This window comes from Desmodus rotundus, chromosome 12 (genome assembly GCF_022682495.2).
Source record: "Desmodus rotundus isolate HL8 chromosome 12, HLdesRot8A.1, whole genome shotgun sequence".
Lineage (NCBI taxonomy): Eukaryota > Metazoa > Chordata > Mammalia > Chiroptera > Phyllostomidae > Desmodus > Desmodus rotundus.
The window spans coordinates 3,898,692-3,914,055 of NC_071398.1; the positions used below are offsets into that span (position 1 = coordinate 3,898,692).

General features: G+C 56.6%; 1 protein-coding gene across 3 annotated transcripts; it reads right to left on the bottom strand.

Moving 5' to 3' along the window:
* Positions 1-3,426: 3,426 nt before the first annotated feature.
* On the bottom strand, positions 3,427-12,108 carry SNX20 (sorting nexin 20). Of its 3 annotated transcripts, none has more exons than XM_045188406.2 (4): positions 11,974-12,108; positions 8,247-8,384; positions 6,784-6,993; positions 3,427-5,595 (listed from the first exon to the last, which is right to left on the bottom strand). In XM_045188406.2, the coding sequence occupies exons 1-4, from the start codon at positions 12,019-12,021 to the stop codon at positions 4,930-4,932; spliced, it is 1,062 nt and encodes a 353-aa protein (XP_045044341.2). In that variant the 5' UTR covers positions 12,022-12,108; the 3' UTR covers positions 3,427-4,929. The 3 variants fall into 3 exon arrangements, with proteins under 3 accessions (XP_045044341.2, XP_045044342.2, XP_053772218.1); XM_045188407.2 differs by having other exon boundaries at positions 6,784-6,935; positions 11,967-12,108; XM_053916243.1 differs by lacking the exon at positions 11,974-12,108 and having other exon boundaries at positions 6,784-7,015; positions 8,247-8,373.
* Positions 12,109-15,364: the final 3,256 nt, after the last annotated feature.

Sequence of the window (15,364 nt, forward strand, 5' to 3'; positions counted from 1 at the left end):
GTCACCAGGAGGTGAGACAAGGCAACGCTGAGGAAAGCAGAAGTGATACAGAGAAAGCGACAGGGAGGAAGAGAGACTGGGTGACTGGGTTTGAGTCTTTGGGTCCAGCGTGGCTTCAAGCTGGTCTATGCCTGCACTTTTCTGATAATCGAGCCCCCCCATGTTAGATTAACCTGGCTCTCTGTCACTGGACACCAACAGGGTCTGTGTGCCCTAAACTCAGGCTTCCCAGCTGGTTCCCTTTGAGCTGGTTACTGGAGATGGGGGTGGCACAGATGGGGCTTGCCTGCATCTCTTTGTTGGCACCTGGCTCTCAACAGGCACGGACAGGGCGGGTCGTCTCCTTGTGTCCCCAGGGATGGAGGAGGTTCCTGCCTTAGGGTTGTGTTTCTGCTTTCCCTCTGCCAAAAATCCTCCCCTCCTCATGCTGCTATGGCCATCTCCTGAACCTCCCCTGTGGCTCTCTTAAATGCCTCCTCCTCCGAGAAGTCCTCCCTGACCATCTGGCTGAAGGAGACCACCCTGTGCTAGCTCCTGTCTGCTCTGTGAGTGGCTGCCTTCTCACGTTTCACCTCAGTGAGCACAGGAACAGGGTCTGCCTGTTCGCTGCCATGTCCTCAGCTCTTTGCAGGGGCTGGCGCCCAGCAGGAGTGTCATTCTTCCTTGCTTGCTGAGAAAATAAAAATGAGCCTAGATGGGTTCCCATTTTCTGTTTGGGGGTCTTATGTGTAATCAGGTAAGGTATCTGCTCTGTGTCACGGCCACAGGCCTTCGGAACTGCCACCTGGGTGCAATCTTCCAACTGGGCGTGGAAAACCAAGGATGTCAGTCAAAGCCGAAACCCAGGTGCTGGAGAACAGGCAGGGCTGAATATACGGCTTGGGGATGGGGGCCAGGGCCAACGGCAGGGAGGGAGCCCCCAGATGGGCAGGGACAGAGGGCAGACAACATCAGATGACCCAGGCTACACGCCAGAAGCTTCCTTTCAGCGTTTTCCAGTCCTTCTGAGAAAATCAAAGCACAGCCTCGGCTTGGTGACACCCAGTCTCTGTCACTTGTCTGTGTCTCTGTCTTTGGACGAGGCCCTCCGGCAGCCTCACACTCAGGCCTGTCTCAGACGAAGGCCTGTGAGGTGTCACTGTGTTTATTTTGTATAGCTGCTTTCTAACTGCGGCAAGTGATTCTGACTTTCCGTTTGGGTGGTAATAGGAAGTTTCCATGAGACAAAGGAGGCTGCCAGGAGGAGACGGCCAGGGGCTGATGGGACCGTGGTGGCATTGTTGGCCGGGAGGGAGGAGAGTGACTAGGAGGGAGGGAGGGTGGGTTCCTGAAGGCGGCTCTTTGTAGTTGTGGCAGGGAGGACAGGAAGTGTCTGGAGGAGCCCATAAGAGGCCAGCTGGGGACCCGGGTACGTGGCAGGAGCCCCCCTCCCCCAGCAGGTGGAATTGGAGCTGGTTTTGCTGCCTGCAGGCAGAGTTGCAGCTGGGGGTGGGGCACAGAGCTAGGGCAGCACAGGAGTGGGGGTGGGGGGTGAGGGGGTAGGGGGCTGGAGCCCACCCTGAAGTGAGCACCCTGAGCCTCTGCCCCAGCGTCAGTTCCAACCCTGCGCCCCAGGTCTGGCTGGGCCCTTAGAGTTCCAGCCCAGGATTATCGCATCCTATTGCTCTGATGTGGACACCCAGCTCTGGCCCTGGGGCTGCCCTGTCTCACCATGTGACCTTGAGTGGGTCCCCTCTCCGGGCCTCAGTTTCCCCATCTGTAAACAGACATGAATGAAATGACCTTAAAGGGCGTCTAAGGGTGAGAGGACCAGGGACCCTCCCACCCCCCTCCTGCTTACCCAGTGTGGGGTGACTCAGTCCTGTACCGAATTTCTTGCTTGGTGTGTTATTGGCGGTGTGACCTTGGGTAAGTCACTTAACCTCTTGGGGTGTCTGTGTCCTGTCTGTTAAATGGGATAAGGACATCTCTGGAGCAGATCTGGATGGGTGGTGGTAAGGGGAGCCCAGACGCACAGTAGGGCTCCAACAGTGCTGGGTGGCCACTGATAGGCTGTGTCCCCTGGGCCTGGGGCAGGGGGGAGTTTGTCCGCCAGCATCCCAGGCACAGGTCTCAGGGGCGTCCTGTCCAGGGGGACCACAGAGCAGGAGGGGGATGCTGCTGGAGCAGGCTGTTATCTGATGGGGCCCCCAGCCTGCGGAGAGCATGCCCAGGGCAGTTGCCAGGTGTGGGTGAGCTGGCCTGGTGTTCCCCCTGCAGCTCCCCGGCCTGGGCTGGCGGCAGGTGGGTGGGAGGGGCCTAGGCCAGCAGATGGCCCAGGCCTTGGGGATGCTGCTCATCCAGGCCCCTTTGAGGCACTTTATCTCCAGCTTTAACCTGCGCAGACAGGAACCACTCATGGAGAAGCCGCATGTGAACAGGCAGGTTCTGATTCAGCCGGTTGGGGTGGAGCCTGGAATTTGGCATTTCTAATCATCTCTAGGCAGTGCTGATGCTTCTGCTCCCCAGCCCAGGTTGTGGTGGGCTGTGGGGGAAGCTTCCTGGAGGAGGGGCCTTGAGGAGTTGAAGGACTTGTTCCAGAACCCAAGAAGTGGGTTCTGACTTCTGCCACTAGAGAGATGCCAGGAGGAGATGGCTGTCATGGGTCATCCCAGGCGCCCAGACACCCTGGAACGGAGGCAGGCAGACTGTGTGTGGCCAGGAGCACCCGTGACTGATGGGCCACGGCTGTCAAAGACCGGGCAGGGCAGCAATGACTGTCACCAGGAAGAGGCAAGGCGGGACCCTGAAGGCGCCCTCGGTGTTCCCTGTGCACAGAGTGGGGAGCCAGCCCTGTGTTAGAGTTTTTAGTGGGGAACACCCTGAAAAGATGCTGTAGGTCCCTTCTACCCCATGTAGGTTTGTAAAAACTTCTCTCTCTACCCCACAAATATACTGTACACGTGTGATGTTGAGGTGCATGTCACCCCCGCATCTGACACCTCCATTCTCAGTGGCATCCTCTCTCTCCACCGGCCCGGCTCGAGGGTCACTTCATTCAGGGAGATGGCAGGCCTCCAGCTGGGACTGCTTTGCCATGACCCCTCCGTGGAAGTATTTTGGTCACGCTGTGTGCAATCAGATCCCAAACCTTGCAGTTCAAATTCTAGAAGATTCCCCACCCTCCACCTGGTGCCCAGTTAGACTTATGGGTTTTCTCCTTGTCCCTCCGCACCCAGCAGGTAGATTCCACGTGGACCCTTACATCTGGGGCTCTTTGTTCAACCAGCTTGCTGCCCGAATCTCCTGTTAAACTCCCCCTCCCCCTTGGGTGGGCATTTTCCTCTTTCTTAGTGAATATTGAGGTCCCTCATAGCTGACGGTGTTGTCTCTTTGATGAAATAACCTGTGGAATCAGTGTCACCGCGACAAAGACAGTTGCAAGGCTTTTGTTTTCTCATCTACCGCTTTAATGTTCAAGAAGCCCAGTATCTCCCCACCCGAAGTGCCCTTCCTCCCCTGGAGCAGATGGAGAGACGTTAGGCTTTCTTTGCTCCAAGGTATCAGCGAGTTTCCAGCCTTCCAGACAGAGCCTGGCAGGGCCACCACAGGTGTTGCCACACAGAGTCGCTGTTGAAACACCTTCTGGTGCGGCTCAGTGAATGCTTGCCCACGGCTCGGGGACCCCTCTGCTGAGCCAGCTTCCTTCCTGCCCAGGCCAGTGTGGAGCCCCACATGAAGGTTCCTAGGTCACAGCCTCTGTAGTTCGCCCTGCTAAGCTCAGCCAGACGGTTTAGGGCCTCAGGAACCTCCAGCCTCAAATATGTACTGGGCCCACACCAGCTGTACCATCCACTTCAGGTCCAGTGTTGAACCCAGGTCATTGGTCCAGACTCCTGTCCACTTTGGGGCCCTTGGCGTCCTTTCCTGGCAGCAGACTTCATGTGGGGTCACCCCATTCCGTCAGAGAGCTTCCAAGAACGTTGTGCCTCCGATGGGGAGGTGCTGAGCATTCAGTCTCTGTGTATCTTCTCCCGTTCCCCTTCAGGGCTCTCTTCATCACCCAGGGAAGCCATCAAGGGACAGTGGCCTTATACATGGAAATCCACCCCCAAGCAATGAGTTATATCCTCCTAACCAGAGGACGGTTGTCAACTGCCCTTGTTAAAAATGCCTTATGGCTTAGTTAGTTGGTCGACCTGCAGAGTGAAAGGTCCCCGGTTCGATTCCCAGTCAGGGCACATGCTTCATTTGTTGGTTTGGCCCCTGCTTGGGGTGTGTGTGAGAGGCAACTGATCGACGTTTCTCTCTGACATCGATGTTTTTCTCTCTCCCTTCCTGCCCCGCCCTCCTAAAAAAATGCCTCATGACATGATGGCTTCTACCCCTCACAGGATGACAGACACCCCACCCCAGGGCCCAAGCTGGTCAATATTTGCCCAAAGCAAATATTCCCACCTTTTGTCTGGTGAATTGGGTCCAGACACAAAGAAGGAAGACCAGAATGCTTAGGAAAATGGGTGGGAGTATTTGCTATTTGCTTAGGTGGCAGCTTGGAGAGGGGAGGAGCAGACAGAAAAGACCCAGGAGGAGAAGGCATGGATTACGCTGTGTCCCCAGTATGCAGTGGAAACCTCTGCTCCAGCTACCCACAGGAACATCTGCGAGATGCAGCCTCCTGTCCAGGGTCCCAGCAGCTGGGTTGGTGGTTTTGAGATAAAGTGAGCCTGAAGATATCTAAGGGACACAGGATACAAGCAGAGGATTCTAAGGATGTCTGGGAGAACCTCAGTTCAACACAGATGGGGAAATGGAGGACCAGAGGAGGGGCTTGCCCAAGGTCACCCAGCCAGGTAGAGCCCCAAGTGGCCCGATGTGGCTCTCCCCATCCAAAAGGCGCCCCAGACATGTTGACCTCAGATCTGCAGCCGACCTTACCAGAGCTGCTCATCACAGATATTCCCGCACGGCCAGTTCCTTCAGGGTGAAGCCCCGGGCAGTGGGCCTCCGGAGCTGGCAGTCCTCCAGTCTCTCCTGCAGCGACACGAAGTCCTTGCCCAGTGCGTAGGCCAGGCGGATCATGGCCTCCAGCAGCGGGGCGTAGTAGCGGTGCCCCTCGCGGGCGTGCAGGCGCTCCAGCGCCCGCTCGCCTGCCGCGAAGGCCTCCAGGGGGCGCTCGAGCTCCCGGTGGCACACCAGCGTGGCGCAGAGGGCGGGCACCACCGCCACGGGCCAGTGGCCGGTCAGCTTCTGCAGCAGGGGCATCACGTGCACCAGGATGTCCAGGGCCTTGGTGTACTGCCCGGCCCGCAGGCAGCCGAAGGCCTCCTTCAGCTCGGGCCGCGTCAGGAAGTCGATGAACTCGCGGGACCTGCGCACGCAGCGGATGGAGTAGAGCAGGCTCAGGTACTCCTTGAAGGCCAGCTTGCGCTCCAGGATCATCTCCTGCGTGAAGTTCCCCACCAGGTGCTTCTTGGGGAACGGCACGTCTTCGATCTCCTCCCTGAACGTCTGGAGCAGATTCTTCTGGAGCGCCTGGAAGTCTGAGTAACGCCGTCCCAGGATGGCTTTGTTGCTGTCGAAGCTCCCAGTTTGGATGACGACGACCTGGTACACCTGCGAGGCAAAGAGAGACGGCCTTGGACGACATCCGGATGGAGGGTTTGAAGTGACAGAGCAAGCCTGGCAAATTAAAATAATGACGATCCTAATTCAAGGTGTGCCCTGGAAACGACCGTTCCCATACGCCACTCTGTTTTAAATTGCCACGGGGATCGGCTGAGCTGTACAAGGGGATGGGGACCTGAGTCAACCCCAAAACAACAAGCACAGGGACATGGAGGCATCGGGGTGGGGGAGGGGAGAAAGAGCCCAGGAGCGGGCCAGGCAGGGGGTCCGCATGGTCTACATTGAGCGCAGGGGGTCCGCATGGTCTACATTGAGCCTCAGGTCCCCGGAGGGGAAGCTTGGGTTCCATCTGTGACCCCAAGTGCTCCACACGTGGAGATGGCTTCAGCGGCTGCACCGGGGGCAAGGCTGCATAGTAAGACCTTCACTCCTTTCCAGTTCTCTTTTAAGAGGATTCTGACGAAGCTGGCAGTCTGCCTGGGGCATCACGCTGGCCCCACGGGTCTCAGGCAGCTAAGGGAGCCTCTCGGGGCCTTGCTCTGCGGAGGGTTCAGTGAGTTGAGGCACTGAAAGCAGTCGAAGGTCACCGTTGGCTGTTGTTAGAACTCCAGTCCTGAGAAAGGTGAAGCGTGGCTCTTCCCTGGTCATTGACGCCTCCCCCAGCCCCAGCGGCAGGCTGAAATTCCCCTTTCACCGGGAGAGCAGCCCCACGCACAGGCTTTCCCACCGAGAGCCGGCTGCACTTCAACACTCCTTGGACTTACATTTACAACCACCTTTTCCTTAGGCCACGTGGTACTGGTTTTCCCTCTAAGGTGGCTTTCTTGGAAATAAGTCTCTTTAGTGTTTTTTTTTTAAGTGGCCCAATTTAAAGGGAAACAGTAGGTAAATGATAATATAAGTGACCCTGGAGGTGGTAAAAACGGCGATGGGACACGGGTGACTAACACCGGATAGCGTGGGATTAATGGCCAGCTCCAGGGACTGGGACTCAGACATCGCCTGTCCTCACGGCACCTAGCGCAGCAGCGAGTGTGACATCTTGCTTTTTCACCGTTTCCCCCAGAGGACTTCTGCAAGTTCAAGTGTGTGAACCCAGTCCATGGCTGGGCGAGCTGAGGCACTGCAGAACTGGCTTGGGGCAGGGGCAGGGGCAGGGGAGGAGGCAGCGCTTACCACAAACTTGCAGAACTTTCTGTCCTCGATGCGGGCCGAGGCGATCTCGAAGAGCAGCTTGACCGGCTTCCAGCAGCCCTTCTCGTTCCTCCAGTACTCCTGCAGCTCCCGTGTGGTCATGCTGGAGTTGGGGCTCCTGCTGCTGTTGGCGTCTGCTGGAACAGCACCCATGAGGACCAGCACCAGGGCAGCACGCTTGGGGGCATGGGCCTGGGGAGATGGCTGGGTCTGTCTGGGGTGGGGCATCGGATCCCCAGAAGAGCTGTGACTCCCCCTGCCCTCATCCCACCAAGAACAGGTCCAGCTGGGCATCAGCCCGACCCCGTGCCCACCTGGCTGAATCCACCCTGCCACAGGCGACCTGAACTAGCCTATCTTCCCCAAGCAGTTTCGGTGTGAGATGCAGAGAGTGTAGCATCTTGCACTTCTGGCTGGCAGGTCGGCCACTCTGGAACCCCAGGCAGGCACTGTGGCTTGCTCATTTCTGCACTGCCTGCACCACTGACTCTGGTTACTGGTTGTTGCTGGCCTGCTGAGTACAGGTCAGTAGGTGGGACAGGGGACTGGGAGAATGATGGGCTCCAGGCTCAGCCTAGCTGGGCCCTCCCAACCCTCTCCCTTCATTGCCCACATGCCCTGCTTTTCTCATACATGCCGGCCCTTCTGCCCCCAGCACCACACTCCTCGACCCTGCTTCCCAATCTTTCAAGGGATATGGGTCCCAGGGGCCCTTCTCCCACGTGACCTTCAAGACCCAGCCCTCACAACACTTCATGGCATTAGAGAGATGCCCACCTTGGCCCTATAGCCTTTCCTGTGGCATCTCAAATTATCTTCAAGTCCTGTTTCCCAACTAAACTTGGGGGCCAGCATGGTGTTTGATTGGTTCCTATTTCCCCAGCGTCCTGCCCAGGGCCAGGGGCCCAGCAAACCTTCAGTGGGCACACGAGTGAGTCAGCCACCAAGCAGGGATTGGCTCCAGGAGAGGGCACTATAGCTGATGCTTTGGTGCTCACTGTTGGGGACCACCCCACTGGCTTCCGAGGACTCCTGCCCGGAGGGCTTTGTAGCAGCTTGTTGTGGGGAGTCCATCAGACATGAAGGGTGGGACTGGTGGGTCATAGCCTGGCCTCCTCATTCTTCGGAGGGGCTGCTCTGAGAGATGCTCCACATAGGCTCCCAGAGGACCCTCAGTGGCCCAGTAATCTGTCCATTGACCCCCCCCCGCCCCCGCCATGTGGCTCCCTGCCCTTCCTTCCTCTCCCTACTGCCTTGCTCTTCCCACTGGGGTCATCTGGCAGATAAACCGCTTGCACCAAGCCCCTGCCTCAGTGTCCACCGGGATAACCCGAGCTAAGGGAGCCGCCCTGCCGTCTGGTGGCATCTGCTGACGTGCCCTCTCGTGCACTTCAGATGTCTGCATGCCTCTGTTCCCCTGACCAAGCCCCATGCCTCAAGTCCACCTGAGTCCCCTTCAGGTCCTGGAGACGGGAGGTCTGGACCACTGGCTGTCGCTGCCTGCTTGGCCCCTGCCAGGCTCTGGACCATGCGTCCTGTCCATCCGGGGCTCCCGGGGTGCTCTGCACTTGCCATGCTGCGGGCTGCCGGGGGAGGACAAGAGAGACAGTGAGCGTCCACTCATGGTGGGGTTCCTGGTGTCAGAATCCCCACGGCTGAGCCCTCCACTGCCCACCCCGCTGTCCGCCCAACTGCCGCACGCTGAATGGGGGGGTCTGGCCCTTCACTGGACTGATAGGTCCAAGGCTGAGCAGATCCTTTCTTCTCGTTAGGATCCTTAGATTATCGAGCTGCTGTGAATTTTAAATGAGGTGACTTCAAGCAGAGGTAACGGCTTTAGTGAGGAGCTGGAAGAAAGATACTGACTTGCCCCAAGCATTGTTTGCTCTGACATTTGTAAATGAACTCTCAGTGTCTAGGGCGGAGATCCTGGTGCCCGTCTGCCTTCCCTGTCTCTCTCTATCGCTAAGCAAACGTTTACTGACAACTTTTTATATCTACTTCCCAGCCACCCGGATTCTTCCCAGCCACTCTCTTGTTGAATAACCGCAAAGGTCTATCCTGGCTCCCAAGAGCAGGTGAGGTTTAGCCCAAGGTCACGTGGCTGGTGAGGGTGCCCGGTGTGCAAAGCCCAAAGCTGTGACGTGCCAGCCTGTGCCCTCTGCAAGTGACACCCACTCTCTCAGTCTGAATCCGCGTGTGGTAGGAGATTTGAATCTCCATTTTTTTTACAGTGTAAAGTTTTTATATTTAGGATTAACCAGCTGGACTCAGTTTAGATGATCCCAGTTTTGTTGGCAGCACCCAAAGCACCCTCGTTGGGAGCCAGTAGGACATAGGCCTTCTTCCCATCAGGTCTGATCAGGGTGTTGACCTTGGCCATGTCAAGCTTCCTCCCAGCCTGTTTGATCTGCTGCTTGTTGGCCTTGACTTCCACAATGAACACAGGTGTGTGGTTGTCTTCTATCTTCTCCATGGCCGACTTGGTAGTCAGGGGGACCTTGATGATGGCGTAGAGGTCAAGCTCATTTCTCCCGGGAGCGCCCCTCCAAGGGATGTTTACGCTGCCTGTGGAGCTGCAGTGTCTTTGGCCATCGGAAGTTGGGTGATGTGTGGTTCTTCTTTTCTTCTTCTTCTTCTTCTTCTTCTTCTTCTTCTTCTTCTTCTTCTTCTTCTTCTTCTTCTTCTTCTTTTTGTAGCTTTGGACACCTTTCAGCACCTATCACTTTGCCTTGAAAGCTTTTGCTTTTGCTTTGGCTTTGGGAGGGGCAAGGGCTTCCTTCTTTGCTTCGGGCGCCATCTTTGTGAAACGGTCGAATCCCCACTTTATGATAAAGGAACTGAGACTTCGACTTGCCCGCGATCAGGAGCTTGTCAGTAGCGGGCAGGACAGGAGCTCGGACTGGTCTGTCTTCAGCATCCTCTCCACCCTGCTCGGGGGAGGGCAGGCAGCGGGAGCCATGGGGGTCAGTCATGGCTGTCCCTGACCCTGGTGGCAGATGACATGAACTGGTGCCTAGTGAGTTCCTGCATGTCTCTGCCTCCGTTTCCTACCAAAGGGGCAGCCTGACAGAGCCCCCTTCCTGAGGCTGGCGTCTGTGTGAAGCAAGCGTCAGCTCAGGGACCCCCCCCCACACCTGGCACTGTGTCATCGTCCCTCCTCTTACCGTACCTGTGGCAGGTGCTCTAGGAAATAGTTGAGAAATAAATGACTCTGAAGCGAGGAATGCGTTGGAATAGAATTTTAAACATCTGAGACAAATCAGAGAAAGGGACAATAAAACATTAGCAGGAGTTCACAATGAGAAGGGTGCAGGTGACCTTGACCCCTTTTTCACAGGAGATGAAGGGGCTGCAGGTGGGTCACAGGGCTGGAGCTGGGACTTGAACTCTGGTCTTTCAGATTCCTGGCCTGTGTCTGCACCCCTGTACTGGGACAGTCCCAGTCGTGTCCCTGACTGTGGCCAGAGCCCACTGCCATTCCATGGGGTGAGGGCCTCCTGGAACCGGCCGGGCCTGGGGAGAGGTGACGTCAGCTCGGGCCAGGGGCCTGTGTTTCCAGGGGCAGCTCTCTCTGCGTCAGGTGAAAGGAATGCTGGGCCATGCCCCCGGTGGCTCTGAGCAGTTGTCCAGTGAGTCAAGGTCTCTCTGTCCAACCTCCTCTTATACAGGTGGGAAACTGAGGCACGGAGCAGGGGCATGGCTTGCATACCTCGTTTATCTCTCATCTCCCATCAGGGAGTCAGGCCTCCGTCCTGACCAACGGTGGGTCCACAGGCAAGTTACTGAGTGTCTCCGGGCCTCGGTTTCTCCATCGAGCAATCTGTGCCACTGACAGATGATGGGTGGCTAGAGGCGGGCTCCCCATATTTGGGTGTGTGCCCAAGGCAAAGGAGCAAGTGGTTCACATGCTCTCTTATCTGACAGACCCCTGGCGGCTGGGACCCTTGGGGCCCAGTGTCTCCCGTGGGCACTCCTCGGCACCTGCCACACTTAGCTCGTCTGTTCAATGGCTGATGACAGGTGTCCCTGGCCTCAGTGGTCCCAGCCCTTCCAGCTGGTGCCCGGTCAGAAGCAGGGCACTGTTTGCCCAGAGGCCCTTTGAGACCCCAGGAGTGATGGCCTTGGCTGGGCCGCTTAGGAAAGGCCTGGGAACGCTGAGCAGTTTTATTTTCAGAATAAAAATCCAGCTCAGCAGCCAAAGCCAGGCCCCGGCCTTTTCCTTACGGGATCAGCAGGCCGTCACCCATTAACGGGAGTGGGAAGGAGTGTGAGGCGGCTTCCTGCCCCTCTCGAGGCCTCAGTTTCCTCATCTGGGAGGTGGGGGAAGCAATCCCGTCCTTGCAAATGCCCTTTGGGGACAGCGACACATGGGGTTTTGTGGGCCCTTCCCTCCACTGTCCACAGCCTGCGTAGCAAAGATTTCCACACTTTACAACAAAACAGTGCAGGCGTTGCTGCTGGTGGCCGGCGCCCGCCCTTGGCCCAGGGCACAGAGCAGCTTCCCAGCCCCCCGCACCGTGCAGCCCCTCTGCTGTCAGTCTGCCTCCTCCCCGATGCCCCGAGTGCCACTCCTCCCTCCAAGTGCCCCTGCTGCGTCCAGTCCTCCTGACGGCCACTAGGGCCACCTTCATCGCCTTTCGGAGGGGCGGCAGAGGGCTGGCCCTCAGGGGCGAGACACCAGCAAGCCCGGCCTGACCTGGGAGACAGAGGTCCCGTACACTGGACAGGTGCCCTCCCAAATGTGAGTGTGCACCAGAACTTTCTGGGTGGTGGCAGGGGTGGGGGAGGTGGTGCTGGGGGCCAGTAAAGAGCAGATTTCCTGGCTCCCAGCACCAAAGCATTCCATCTAGCAGGTCTGGGGGGGGCACAAGTCCAGGGGTTCCCTGGCACAAGTTTTGAGAAGCACAGTGTGATGAGTTATTCCTCAGGTTCAGGAGGGGAGGTAGAAGCACCAGCCACTTCAAAAGGAACTGAGGCCACGGAGGGTTGAGGGGCTGCTCCCTGCTCTGTCCCAGGGCACTAAGGAGACCCCTCCCCCCATATAGACACTGTCACTGACCCTTTTCTGTCCCACCCAACCCCCCAAAAGTACATAGGTGTGGGTCCCAGAAGGACAGGTGCAGGGCACAGGAGGCCCACTAAGCTTGGGGTCAAACACTGACCTCTGACCTGAGGTGTCCGCTCTGTGGGTGTCCAGGGGTCCACCTGGCATGTCATATGGCCCCCTCCAGCTCTCCAGTCCGGCTCCCGGGGAGCAGTCGAGTGGCTATGGCTTCCCTCAGTTCCCCATTTGAAAACAGGAAATAGGGTGTGTGATCTGTTCCGGGTCGCCCCAGCCCATTGGCTGGTGAAAGACGGTACAGTGAACCCCAGTGACAGTGTGAGGGCTCGAGCTGGAACTCACGTGCCACAGCCTCGCAGTGGCCCCGCTCTCTCTCCCTCTCCTGGATGATTTCTGGCATTCGGACCTTAGCTCCCAAAGCTCTTCAGTGCTTATTATGCTGCTATGAGCTAGGCATAGTGGAGGGGGGCTCATGCCCCATTAACAGACGGGGAAACTGAGCCCAGGAGCACAGCACAGGTGGGGCCAGAGCCAGTGTGGGATATGGAGGGAGGTGGGGTAGACCCACAGTCCTGGTTGGTGTCTTTCCCTGGGCAAAGCTGCTTCCCACACTCCCAACAGGAAGAACCAAAGAAGACAAACCCCTGGGGGGGCAGGGTTCATGGCCACCAGCGTTGTGGCCTTGAGGGCGGGAGGTGGGGGCAAGACAAAATCAGAACCTCGGAGGTCCGCTGTGTGTCTCCCAGCTCTGATTCCGCACCCCCCGCACCATTAGAGGGAGTCGCTTTTCTCAGTAAATGGCCACCTGAAGACAGACCCCGAAACAGCAGAGTCTCATTTTACTCATGTTTTGGATTTTCTGCGAAGTGAACCATACGTAGTCGGTGTGTGCTTTTGTGTCTTGTTTCTTTCATTCATCGATTTGAAGAAGATCGTCCATTTTAGTGTGTAGCTGGAGCTTTTCTGTTTTCATTGTCGTGTTGCTCCATTTCCAAATACATGACTATTCCTCCTTTTTTTTTTGGCCTGTGGATGCCCTTTTGGGTGGTTCCGTCACGACCGATGCTGCTGAGAACACTCTCACACGCGTGTGCAAGCGCCTCTGTTTATCTGAGGCACACTGACTGGCTGCTGCTTTACTAAGTTACGTTCCCTCTGACTGACGGTGCCGAGCATCTTTTCCTGGGCTCAGTGCTATCTTTATATCCTCTTCGGTGAGGCGTCTGGTCAAGCCCATCGCTCAGTTTGGATCAGACGATTTTCCTTCTGGGTTGGAGGTTTCCGTTATGGGTTCACTGGGGTCCGTGGCTTCTCCGTGTCCTCCGTCCTGTGGTTTGCATTTGTAGTCTCGGAAAGGGGTGTTTTGATGAGTAGAAGTTGCCGGCTTTAAAATATTCAACCATATTAATCTTTTCTTTCAACATGGGTGTTATACCTTGAGGTCCTGGAGATTCCTCCTTCCTCATTACCGTATTCTGCCGTGTATAATGCACGCTCTTTTGCCCAAATGTCTGAGGAAAAAATAAGGATGTGCATTATACATGGGTAGTACTAATTCCATATCTATACAAATGTTTTTAATTTTTATTTATGCTTATGAGTTAAAAGCATAACTCTAGAGAGAAATAATGATATCCATATGCAAAACAATACCCTGGAATATGATAATCGGTTTTATTTCTCAATATAGATAAATAAAAAATTGAATTAAAAAATTTAAATGAAAGATTTTTTATTTCCCTGAAAGTTTGGGCCAAAAACATGGGTACGCATGGTACAAAATATGAGTATTTCTGCAACGACATCCATCTCACAGGCTGCTGTGAGGCTTGGGATGGGCGGAGATGTGCAAAGCGCCTAGAATAACAGCAGCCTAGTGCTGGCGATTCCGGTCACTCCAAAACCTTTCCAGTTTGCTGGTGTCATCTAGGATGGGGTTCTGTGAATGGCGTGAGGTAAGAGGTGCAATATTTATTCCTCCATGTTTACCTACTGGCCTGGCTTACTGAAATGGCCGGTACGCTGGCAGTGCCACCACGGTGGTACAAAGAGTATCTGGCCCTGACCGGTGTGGCTCAGTGGGTTGGCCATTGTTCCGCAAAAAGAAAGGTCGCCGGTTCAATCCCCAGTCAGGGCACTGGCCTGGGAGGCGTGTTCAGTGTCCAGTCGGGGCACATACAAGAGGCAACCGATTGATGTTTCTCTCTCACATGGATGTTTCTCTCCCTCTCGTTCTTCCTCCCTTCCCCACTCTCTACAAATAAATACATAAAATCTTAAAAGAAAAAAAATCTGCATATATCAGGGTCTGTTTAGCTCAAGGGGAGCGGCCCGAGAGCGTGGTTCTGGCCGGCTGACGGGTGAGCCTGAGGGCAGCACTGCCCGCTGAGGCCAGGGGGCATGGGCTCTGTGCCAAGTGGAGCTGGCACTCGCTCTCTGCTCCTACCCTCGGGCCTCCCCTGCAGCTTGTCAGTTTTCTCCCCCACTCTCTGCCCGGGCCGGGGTCTGCGAGATGCCAGCCAGGGTGGAGAGATTCTGCGCGCTTCTCTCCAGTCCTGTGAGCCTCTCACCCGGCAGCTGGCAACCATGGGGCAGGGTGTGTGGGAGTCGCTGCTTCCTCTTCTGGGAGCAGGAGACGCTGGCTGGAAAGCCCCGGACACCCAGGGGTGTCTGGCCCATGCAGGAAGAGCCTGGCTGGACCAGAGTAACGGGGGGGAGCTGGCTTCTCTCTGAAGCCCAGAGCTCAGTGTGGCCCAGGGGCTCTGTGTTTCCAGTGACAGGCAAGGCCCCACTGTTGTGAAGAGGAGGGGACACAGGAGTGGGTGGCCCTCCACTGTAGTACTGGAGCCAGATGGTGAGAAGGGGACACTGAGGGGTCCCGGGGCATCAAGAAAGGAGATGCTGGCACCTTGGAGTCTAGGGTGGCTTCTCAGGGCCTCAGGAGTAAGTCCAGACCCTACCTGAGGCCGGCCCCCCTCCGGTCGCTTACATACAGCAGTGTCACCGCAGCTTTCTGTCCTCAGACCTGCCCCCCAGCCCGCGCCCTGGGTGCTTCCTTCAGCCGACTGGGCACTTCTCTTGGTTCCCCCACAGCTCGCTCTTTCTCACCCTCACGTTGCAGCTCAGCTGTTTCTCCTTGTGCGGCCTCCCCTGGCCCCCTCTGCCGAGAACCGTCATTGCTTTGCTTATTAGTTTACTTGTTTACAGCTGGTCTCAGACACCGCGATGGCGGGGACTTTGTAACTCTGTCCCTACAGCAGCACTTGTCACTGTACCATGGGTGCTCAGTAATTGCTGTGGGAATGAATGAATGGAGAAATGGGTGAGTGAATGAATGAACGAGTGGGTGATGCAGAGGGTGGTGGCTGGTGCTGTGGCCCCAGCTCAGCCCTGGCTCCCTGGGTGCCCTGGGCAGGCCACCGCCCTTCTCTAAATCTCAGTTTCTCTAACTGCAATATGAAATGAAGTGGAGGATCCTCCTCACACCAGTGCGCGAGT